This window comes from Callospermophilus lateralis, chromosome 14 (assembly GCF_048772815.1).
Source record: "Callospermophilus lateralis isolate mCalLat2 chromosome 14, mCalLat2.hap1, whole genome shotgun sequence".
In the NCBI taxonomy this organism is placed as follows: domain Eukaryota; kingdom Metazoa; phylum Chordata; class Mammalia; order Rodentia; family Sciuridae; genus Callospermophilus; species Callospermophilus lateralis.
Window position 1 is genome coordinate 48,923,548 of NC_135318.1, and position 11,705 is coordinate 48,935,252.

The 11,705-nt window shown below is 33.4% G+C and overlaps 1 protein-coding gene across 2 annotated transcripts in view; it reads left to right on the top strand.

The window, feature by feature from the left end:
• Nucleotides 1-10,249, top strand: part of Papolg (poly(A) polymerase gamma) — a 36,282-nt gene extending 26,033 nt beyond the window's left edge. Inside the window, exons 16-22 of one of the 2 annotated variants that reach the window (XM_076833123.2) lie at nucleotides 775-896; nucleotides 1,141-1,316; nucleotides 1,847-1,935; nucleotides 2,014-2,234; nucleotides 2,796-2,861; nucleotides 3,184-3,240; nucleotides 6,227-10,249. In XM_076833123.2, coding sequence (XP_076689238.1) covers nucleotides 775-896; nucleotides 1,141-1,316; nucleotides 1,847-1,935; nucleotides 2,014-2,234; nucleotides 2,796-2,861; nucleotides 3,184-3,240; nucleotides 6,227-6,325 — 830 coding nt within the window. In that variant the 3' untranslated portion in view covers nucleotides 6,326-10,249. The remainder of the gene's footprint in view (nucleotides 1-774; nucleotides 897-1,140; nucleotides 1,317-1,846; nucleotides 1,936-2,013; nucleotides 2,235-2,795; nucleotides 2,862-3,183; nucleotides 3,241-6,226) is intronic. The other variant, XM_076833124.2, reaches the window with a different exon arrangement.
• The last annotated feature ends 1,456 nt before the right edge of the window (nucleotides 10,250-11,705 follow it).

Below are 11,705 nucleotides of genomic sequence, written 5' to 3' on the forward strand. Positions count from 1 at the left end.
AGGAGAAGGTTGGGATGCTCTGTTTATTATAGATTTATAAAATGCTCCTTTCCAGATATGGAAACTTAAAGACCCAAGAGATTAAATAATTTACTACATTTTACAGTAGTTGCTGTGCAAAACAAGCCTCCCATCCCTCTCTTCACTGGGTTTATAATTTAATTGGCCATTCACAGTTAAAATACATTAAGTAATTTGTATGATCATTAATATATCTCATTATCTTAAAAGGTGTGAATAGCAGTAGAATGGGAATCTGAGCAGTATGTATTCTGGTCTTGTCCAAGTCTTCAGGGCTTTTGAGCCTAATTTCCCCATCTGTACAATACAGATGTATTTGTAGATAGTTTCTGAAGTCTGATGTTTTGTGATTAATGTGGGTTACAATAATAAAATAAGCCTATGGTAGAAGGGGAACTTGAATTGCATCTTGGATACTGGCATAAGAATTAGTTTAGACTGTGGGCAAGGAATTATGCAGAAAGATTGCCTTTTGGGAAAATAGCAAAAAACAATATTTGGAAAAAGTCTTTTTTTCCATTTATTTTGTTAATGACGTTTGATTATGAGAAAGTCTGAGAAGATAGACATGTGGAACTAGTCAATTCTTGGATAGGATTGTAGCACAATGCAAATATTCTAGAAATATTTTATCTGTAAGAGGTGTCTGCATCTGTGTGTTGGGAAAATATTGAAGATATATGCATTGGGGAGAAAAAAACAGCTCCTAGTTCAGAAGGAAGTTTCCACTTAACATGGTTAACATTGTTACAGTTTACAGACAGGCGAACAATATAAATATGCTAAAGGAAGGAATGAAAATTGAAGCAACTCATGTAAAGAAAAAACAACTTCATCACTACCTTCCGGCAGAGATTCTTCAAAAGAAGAAAAAGGTGAGTCTGTAATCTTAATTCTCCAGTATGGCTCCACTCAAATAAATGATCATGAAATCAAATTTGAATTTTAATGTCTCCCATACTGATTAAGAGAAGAGGGAACTGGTATAGACAATCAAGGACTAAAATCCTTACCTTCAGGAATTATAAAAGATGATTTGCTTTTATATCCTTCAAAATTGAAACCAGTCTTATATTCTCATTTGTTTTTTGAAATCCTAATAATTTTCCTCTGTTTCAGCAAAGTCTGTCTGATGTCAATCGATGTTCAGGTGGACTTCAGTCCAAAAGATCATCTCTGGACAGTAGTTGTCTGGATAGTTCCAGAGACACTGATAATGGAACGCCTTTTAATTCCCCAGTGTCTGCAAACAAATCTTCCAAACCTGAAAGTCCTCCTGCAGGAGAAGCAGAAAGGTCTGTATATCAAAATTGTCCTTTTAGTCTTCTGGTTTTTTGAGGATATTACGAATTTTTCAATAACTTTGCTAAATATCTTTTTTTTAATATTATTTTTTAGTTTTTGGTGGACACAACATTTTTATTTTATTTATTTTTTATGTGGTGCTGAGGATCGAACCCAGCACCCCGCACATGCCAGGCAAGCATGTTACCGCTTGAGCCACATCTTCAGCCCAATATCTTTTAAAATTATTAAAAAAATTTAGATTTTTATAGCTGCTGGTCAGTTTCTTGTTTAGAAATACTCTGCAATTTGTGGTAGTGCTGTGAGATATGGTATATAGGCTTAGAAACGTGGGAATCATTAAGTACACCAGAATATACAGACTTTTTGCTTAGATTTTTTCTGTTAATTCTCACTGAGCCCTTTGCCTTTTCCTTCATTGAAATTTTAAAGTAGGAATACTTGAAGGAATTCTGTTAAAATTAGAGTTTGGAAAATAAGCAATATTTAAATAATGATGATAATTTAACATTTTTATTAGGAATAATGCTGAACCTGCTGCTGTAATTGTGGAAAAGCCACTGAGTGTTCCACCAACTCAAGGATTATCTATTCCAGTCATCGGTGCAAGTAGGTGTCTAAAACTATATTACGAATGATTCTACTACATAGGTATTTAATTATTAAAGTTGTTTTTCTCTTTTTCAGAGGTTGACTCTACAGTGAAAACTGCATCATCCCCAGCTGTGTGCACTATTCCTACTGTGGTTGGGCGAAATGTCATTCCTAGAATCACAACACCCCACAACCCTGCCCAGGGACAACCACATCTAAATGGAATGTCAAATATAACTAAGAATGTTACACCCAAAAGATCCCATTCCCCATCTGTAGATGGGACTTCTAAAAGGTTGAAAGACATAGAGAAGGTAAAGTTACAACTTGAGTGGTTTAGTATGTTATTAAAGTAAGGATAATACTAAAGAAATCCACAATTCTCCATAGCAATATTAGTTTTCAACTAGGAATTGAAAGTTTGAAAAGAATATTAGGAATTAACAGTTTGAAAAGAATATTTCAGACCCTAAAGGAACAATATTACTTGATCATCCTAAGTTCAAATTACTAATGTGTCTAAATTTATCCTTGACTTCTACAAGTAATTAGATTATTTCTTGTGTTCTGTTGATATTCTCTGCTTCCAGTAGGTGGTGATAAAGCTTTATTTACTTGTTAGAGTCTTTATTGATTTAACCAAAAAGCTGTAGAAATGAAGGGTGGCAGTTGAATTCAGTCTAATTTAAATTCCCTTCCCTCACTACCCCATGTTTGTGGTAGTTTTTGATGAGCCTCATTATTAATTATTTTCTATTTATATGGATTTGTATGGTTTTTGCAGGTATGTATTAGCAACTCATTTTTAATGTTTATATTTTATATGGTTTTTGCAGGTATGTATTAGCAACTCATTTTTAATGTTTATATTTTAGTTTATTCGACTCGAATCAGCATTTAAGGATTCCCATTCTGCTGAAGAGAGAAAAAGAAAATCAATGGTAAACATATTAATATGCTTCAGAATGTTTACTTTTAAAGAGCAGTGTATCAGGAAAAAAATTAAATGAGTAGGTCAGACTAGATTTGTCAGGCTTTAGTTGTTTTATTTAAAGATTTTTGGGGAATTTTTTAAGTTGTAGATGGACATAATACCTTTATTTTACTTTTATATGGTGCTAAGAATTAAACCCAGTGCTTCACACATGCTAGGCAAGTGCTCAACCACTCAGCTATAACCACAGCCTCTTAAGTTTTATTTTAAGTAGGAATAAGTAATTGTACATGGCAAAGTTTTCACGTATATAATTCTTCTGTTTTTAGGATGCCATTGGAGGAGAATCTATGCCTATTCCAACTATTGATACATCACGCAAAAAGGTAATAGATAATCTTATTCACAGGTACAATACATAAGTAAAAATTCATAGATAATCTACACATACAAAAAGCTTATTAAGAGCTTAGCATTGGAGAGGCCCAGCTTGGTAAAGATTAGTCCAGTGATTACATAAGAGTTGGGCACCATAAATTCTCTATATTTTGCCTTTCATGGCTACAATCCTACAATCCCAGTGGCTCAGGAGGCTGAGGCAGAAGAATCACAAGTTCAAGGCCAGCCTCAGTAACTGAGGCCCTGTCTCAAAATAAAGTGTAAAACCAGGGGCTGGGAATATAGCCCAGTGGTTAAATGCCCCTGGGTTTAATCCCTGGTGCTAAAAAACAAACAAAAAAAAAAAAATCAACACTGGAAAATGGTAAGATTTTCCCCTATTCTCAAAGACCAGCAGTCTAGTTAGGGTTAAAGATAGAAATAACATACAAAGTATATAGTTCTGACTGACTGTACATAACTCAGAAATCAAGAAAAGAGGGAGTAATTTAAGAAGATTTCATGATATTAATGTTAAGGTTTTGTTCATCCTTTGTTTCTTATTTATCTTTAAAGATATAGAAAGTGGTAGAGCACTTGCCTAGCATGTGTAAGGCCCTGGGTTCAATACCCAGCACCACCAAAATAAAAAAGGGTGGTCATCCTAGGAATTACCAACACCTAAGAGTATAGCTTTTATTTTGTACCACTGCTTAATGTTAAAATTTAGGTTTGATAATTAGAAACTATACATACGAATATTTTGAAGGAAACAAATATAGAAGTATACATAGTAAGTACCTTTATGTAGAGCATGAACTAAAGAGTCCCTAAATCTTTTTTTGTTTGTTTTTTTAGGTGTGGATGGACACAATACCTTTATTTTATTTTTTTCTTAATGTGGTGTTAAAGATTAAACCCAGTGCCTCACAGATGTGAGGCAGCCCCAAGAGCCCCTAAATCTTAATTCAAAGTTTAATCTTTGAAGAGTTACCTTTGAGACAAATAATATGTAGTTAAGCATGATAAGCTAATAAACGGGTGCTCAAAAAAAACCTTGTGTAAATCACAGTAAGCCCTTGTCTGAGAAATTACAGTGAACAAAATAGTTTATCTTTACCCCTCCCATTAAATGATAAAGTACTTCTCATTACAGTCAGCTTATCACTTGTGAGGTGTCTCGGGACATATTAGCCTTTAGAAAGCAAAGCAGTATCCTCACAGGCCATTAGTTGTATGATTTGGCAACACAAGACAAAGTTATAGGTGTATAATTATATTAAATATGATAATGGAAGAATAAAATTTTGAGGTGGATTTTTAAAGTATTAAAGAATGAAATAATGTGTTCAGAGTTCTTAAATATTTTGAGTATAAAGGGTAAGTGGGTAAACCAGTCGAATGTGGTAATTTTAATAATGCCTGAGTCTTCATTGACCTATCCTGTACTTTTATCTATGTCCAAAATTTTTCTTTTCTTTTTTTTTTTTTTTTTTGGTACCAGAAATACTCAACTGAGCCACATCCTTGGCCCTATTTTGTATTTTATTTAGAGACAGTGTCTCACTGAGTTGCTTATTAGCACCTCGCTGTTGCCAAGGCTGGCTTTGAACTGATTCTCCTCTCTCAGCCTCCCAAGCTGCTAGGATTACAGGCATGCGCCACCACACCCAGCCATAATTTTTTGATGGAAGTGAAAATAGAGAAATTTATTTAGCCAATGTACCACAGAGAATTTCTTGACAAGAAACTTTATTATACTATTTCTTTTCTTTTTATATATATATAAAACTTTATATATATATATATAAAACTTTTTTTTTTGTTTTTTTCTTTTTGTGGCTTTCTGTCCTAATGTTGCATAGTTACCAGGGAGGGTTAGTCCAGTGATTACATAAGAGTTGGGCACCATAAATTCTCTATATTTTGCCTCCTATGGAGGCCTTCGAAATGAATCTTTATTAAAAATCAAAATAAAACCAGGATACTGGTTTATACAATATATATATATATATATTGTATACAATGTATAAATTTATACAATATATATATAAATATATATATAAATATATATATATATATATTTTAGTTGTAGATGGATACAATACCTTTATTTTATTTATTTTATGTGGTGCTGTGACTCAAACCCAGTGCTTCACATAAGCTAGGCAAGTGCTCTATCACTGAGCTACAACCCCAGCCCCTATCATACTGTTTGCATCACACAGGTCTATATTTTTAGAAGGCTTTCTTTGCTTCTCAATTCCTTAGGTTCTTCATTATATAATAATCTTTAGCATCCTCAGAATACCTCACACAGATGTCCCTGAATTTCACTGTCATCAGTTACCTACCTAGGTTAAAAACTTCAGTTTTCCGGAAAAATTATGTATCTCACGATTGGAAGATTCATGAATGTATTACAGAAACTAGTTGAAGGATATAACTCAAATATCAGATTTTCTTCCATAACCCTCATTTTTCATTTTAGACCCCAAGAGTTTCCTGTTTAGTTACAGTGTACTTCCTGTTTCTAGTATCATTGCCTGACTTCAGGGACTAGGTTCTTTATGCATTTCTTTTTTGTTTGTTTGTTTAAACATTTAGTCATAGATGGATGGACACAGTACCTTTATTTTATTTATTTGTAGCAGTGCTTAGCATCTCTGTAGTATTTCTCAATCCGGAAGTAGCAATTGATTTAACATAGCCCTCTTCTCCTATACCTTCTCATCCTCATGCCAATTCTTCCCCTTTCCCTTGTTCCTCCACTTTTCAGTTCTGTGTTTTTTAAAAAAAACTTCCAAAAGCAAGAAAGGGAATGAACAAACAATACCTGAAGGAAATATTAAACACATACCTGAGTAATTAGGAGCTTAAGGAATTTGGAGAGAAATAGTTAGTTGGATGCTTTATTTTATATATAGCTCTCTATATATACAGATATCACATATATAATGCTTTTCCTTTTTTGTTTCTGTATCTTTCTAATAGAGACTACCAAGTAAAGAACTACCAGATTCATCATCCCCAGTTCCAGCAAATAACATCCGTGTCATCAAAAATTCCATTCGACTGACCCTTAATCGGTAAAAGCAGTGCCTCCTCACTTAAGTGAGCATGCAATCATATAGTGGCATAGATATAGCCACTCTTTTCAAAATAGAAGTGGCTGTTATACGTAAAATAGGTGAAAGTTACAGTCATCAGCCTAACGACCTTGAAGTGGTTTTTGAACTCTCACACTGACCTGCAGATGCTGTAGCATTCTCTCACTGATTGCTACATACACTCCTCTGAGGATCACCTGCTATCAAATCGTCATCTACAGTATTATGGCTTCGCATTTGGAGGTTTTACTGCCTTAACTTTTGATGTTTGTTTCTCTTGTTATGGGAACCAGTTCTTGGCCACTTGGACACTGAAAACAAGTGCTAAAACACTTTCATTTTTCTTTTTTTAAGTCTTATGTTGTAATCATTGTATAGAACTGAAAAAGTTGAAAAAAAATTTTGTCTTGTAATTTTCCAAATGTTAATGCATTTATTTTAGTATCAGAGCCAGTTTCTGAAACCTGAGATGAATGAATGTGAGATATCTTTTCTGCTTCCTTCATTTGTGTAGATGTATTGTCTGTTCTGTTGGTTTAAATTATTTTTTTCTAGATGGCACATGGAATATTTAAACTTTTTTTTTTTTTTTTTTTTTTTTTGTGCCTTTCTGTCCTAATGTTGCATAGTTACCAGGGAGGATTAGTCCAGTGATTACATAAGAGTTGGGCACCATAAATTCTCTATATTTTGCCTCCCATGGAGGCCTTTGAAATGCATCTTTATTAAAAATCAAAATAAATCCAGGATACTGAAAGTCAGTATATGAATGGTGAAATTGTTACGTATCCTACTATCTCATGCCATTCTTGTTAGTTGACCGGTATTTTTTACTGAGGATCAACTCATTTCACCATCAACAAGATACCTTTACATATGGTAAACTTGTATTTTTGAAGTGTAAAATTAACTCGGCATGATAATTCCTGACCATAATTTACCCCACAACTTCAAAATTTCTTCACGGACTAGGCATGCAGAAATAAGCAGTGGATTTTATTGAACTCTAAAGGCATTTTTGAATGACATTGTTAACAACCATTAATTGGCTCAGGACCTTTGTAATTTTTATTTAACTATATTAGTTGTCTTTTTTTACACTGCTTTTTTCAATGCACTTCTTAATATTTTTTAAGTTTCATGAATGCATGCTCAGTTTATTAAAATCCATAACCATGTAATTCTTGTAATATGTTGATTCAGTGTTTTGTAAATGAAGTCGTATGTATTTTCAGAGTATTTTTGTATGTACTGTAAGATACCATCTTTTCAAAGAGAAACCTTTAAAACCTTTACTGTCTCTCTTTAGTCTAATTTTTTAAATATGAATTATGCTTGAATTATTATATTTAAAATGAAAATGTATAGATTGCACAGCCAGGAATGCCAGTATATGTTACAGTTCTTCAGCTTTCATACCACATTTAGTGGGCCAGTAGGAAAAACAGAATGGTACATTGAATAGTGAAGAAATACCTGGTTGTATATTTTATAGGACTCATGGGATGCCATCTAGTCAGTGGAGAAATAGCAGTCCATTTTCTCTTGCAGCCCCTTTACCGTTGAGTTTAAATCCTTGAATTCAGATTGTCAGAGAGCAGTATCTTCCATCTTCCACTCCTGTTTCCCATCCCCTAGGTCTCTGAAATACAAATTCTAGTGTTTAGCTTGTACAAAGAAAAATGTGGCAAACTTCTAGAAGGAAAAATAATTGTTCCATTATTAACTTTTTCCCTATCAGCAAAAGATAAGAATGAAATCCCATAACCAAGTTGTAGTTTCCATGGCAAAGTCATTCTCTTAGCTGACCCTTTTCCTGTATTCACGTATTTTGGATTTGTTTTACAAATACTCTTATTTGGACAAAATTGAATGATTATGAAAGAATTGAAAAACTGTCACTTGACTTCAAACTTTGAAAATTCTTTGGTAAGGGACTTAATTAAATTTTATATACTTGAAGTGTCTCTGTGTTTCTGTATTTCCTCTCCCCTGCTTTTATAAATCAGTCTTTAACATCTCTTTAGGAATTCCTTATAGGGCTGGGGATATAGCTCAGTTGGTAGAGTGCTTGCCTTGCATGTACAAGGCCCAGCACCACAAAAAAAAAAAAAAAAAAAAAAAAAAGAATTCCTTTTATCTCCATGTTTACCCTGTTATAGAAACATATTCTTTGGAGTGGCCAGTGGAGTTTTTCTTTAACAAAAAACAACAAATCTGACTCTCTACCATAATATAGTCATTTCTCTTAGATTAAAGATCCATTCTGCATGATGTTAAGCCATGGTCAATGGTTCAAATTAGAATCCTCAAGAATAGTATTCTTCAACTTGTTCAGTCATGGAGGTTGATAAGATGCTTTTGAGATGGTGGGTTTACTCAGAAGTGTGTTTCTCATCCTGACAAGCAGGAAGGACTCAGTACACTATTTCATGACCATAGTAGGAGCTTCCATTGTATTGGTTCCAATAAGTAAAAGGAGACAGTGTGGTCTAGGATTGTATATTACGTTCAGAGGTACTACATGTGTTCATTTTCAAGTGGAACTATATCTAGAAATACATTTCATAAAGTCCCATAACCTGTTCTTCAGTATATAGACATATTCATTTTCACACAGTATTAGATTTTAATATATTCATTTTTCTGTGACTAACTCTGGAGAATAGTATATATCAAAGGAAAATAGATGATGTTTAAACCTTAGGGACTTAGAGATAGTAACTGGCTCAAAACTGTAAAATTGGGGCAAAAGAATGAATTTTCCAAGTTTATTGGTGCTTAAAATAAGAACTTTATCTTAAGATGGTGTTTAAGTGCTTATTTTATACTATAGTAGCAATTAAAGAAAATAGGCTAAAGTTATTTTCCACTATTATCCCACAGTTGTGAAATGAGAATTCCTAACTTGGGGATCATGAATCCTTTATATATGAGATGTTTTTGTTTATATGCATTTTAGGGGGATGAGGGGCCATAACTTTCATAAGTTTCTCAAAGTGATTCATGACCCGAAAAAGGGAAAGGAGGTAGGGTCCACTAGGATTGAACAATCCTAGAATATTTCAAATTTCCTCCATTTGATTTTGCTGTGGTGTATTTCTGAAAATGTACTGTGGCTCTTAACTAGTAAAGTATTGGTAGAGGATCTGGAACACTATTTCTAAAGTTCTTTATATACTTCAGATGAAACATACCAACATTATAAAAATATACCAACATCAGATTATCATATTTAACAGGGTCAAACTTTAGTCCTAACAAATTTAACCTAAGATCCATCTGAGTAAAATAGTTTTAAATGATCATTATAAGTGATATAAAATAGAAATAATCATCAAAGGTCCTAATCCTTTGCGTTCAGTAACATTAAATTTTTCATTTTCTCCTCCATGTTTGTCATTCAGGCCAGAACACACTGAACAGACCAATAAATAGAAGTGTTTTAGTTAAAAATAAATATTTTTGTATAAAGTGTTTGTGTTTAAATAAACAACTGCCTAACAAATCATCCAAAGCTTAGAATCTAAATTGGTTGTGATGCTAATAACAAATAGTGCACAGATGGAAGAAAACCAGTCTCAATAATAACAAATTATTTCCTTTGAGGTTTTCTGAAGAATTGTACAACGTCATGTCCTTCCCAGATTCCCTAATTTTTTGAAATAATTTTTCTGATATAATTTTATATTTAAAATCAGTTAAACATAAATTTATCAAGTTTGTTATAATTTTAAGCTATTACTGCATTTTAACAGACTGAAAGTACTTAGGCTGTCTTTGATGTAAATGGTGCTACATCATTTCACAGTATTCTATAAAATGAATGCAGCTGCTGTTCCTTTCTAGATGTTTGTGTGGTTCATATTAATTTTTCCTGCCTTTATTTGGATTGTTTTATTTCCTAGTTGTACATATGAGACTTATTTGTCTGGAATAAGTAATCAAATAAACTTGCTTTGATAAATAGGTAGTGGTTGAGTAATGTTATTTGGGAGCAACTCAAAAGTATCAGAAGTCTTTCCTTATTTTTCAAATTGATAGCCAATTTGGTCATTTTCACTCAGAGTCTTTTTGGTAGATAGTGTTATCCTTTCCCACTTAATACAAAAGCAAAGCTCAGAATCAATTTGCCTCACACAGAATCACCTATTAAACATTTATTAGCAAGCAGTAACAGTTTGTACAATCTGCTCTGAATTCAAAGAAGTTTCGGCTTTCTGCCCTTTGGGGTGCTCTGACCACACTTTCATGAAAAGGTCACTTGAGCCATCTGTATCAAATAATGGAGGCAAAATTCTGTCATCCTTGTGGTCAGCATCAGGCAACCAGAGTCCTCTGTGCTAATGACTGAACAGAGGTGTGTGTAGCAATCAAACCTTAAATACTATTCAGACAAGCATAGGTTACAAGGTACATTCTTGTAAGAACACAGTGGCTAGTCACAGCTAGTCTACATCCTGGTATTGGATTCACAAATTTGAGCTTTAAGGTTACTAGCAAGCCACATATGTCACCAATGGGAACACACTGGATACTTATTAAGCTACAATCTCCTGTATTGACTGAAGTACAAACAACAGGACTTCTAGTAGTCACTTGTGAAGTGAGGGTTTCCCAATTAAATTTCTGGTCAATCATCCCTGGACTGATTTTCTGATTGAAGCCTCTTCCTATTCCTAGGATACGACTTATACAAATAGAATTGTCACACTGCTGAAATGTTTTAAAGTAAATTAACAAAACGGGTTACTTTGTGGATTCAAATGTGTTACAGAATTAAGAACAAAATAGATTATATTGCTTTTAAAGCTCATATTCTTGAAACTATCAAACTTTATGATCCAACCAAACTGTTTTACGGAAGAGTCTAAAAAAGACACACTGCCAAGTCCTTTCTTGCCAATCTTTGTTGACATATTTTACTTCTCTGAGCTGCATAGAGCCTCCCATGGTACCCTGGCTGGAGTGACTCACTCTATCTTCACAACAGTTACCTGTACCTTTTTAACATTTAAATTATTTTAATTTGCATAACTTTCAGTTTACCTGTTTGTTTCCCCTGATAAGCCTATAGGTTTCAAAGTAGTGACATTCATCCAAGATTTCTTATGTAGTGAGTGCCCAGAAAATGTTGAAGAGGGAAACATGAGTCCTTGTTTCCTTGGGGTCTTTGATTTGTTTTATTTTCTTTTGTTTATAATTCAAATAGGATTGATTATCTTAAAAAGAGACCAATAAACTAAGGTTCGAGAAGGCAAACAAAACTTAGTGAAGATCCTAAAGATACCCTTTCCAAACTTTTCAACAGTAATCCTGCATAAGAAGTGCATCTTATATTGTTAAGTTAGCACATATATACA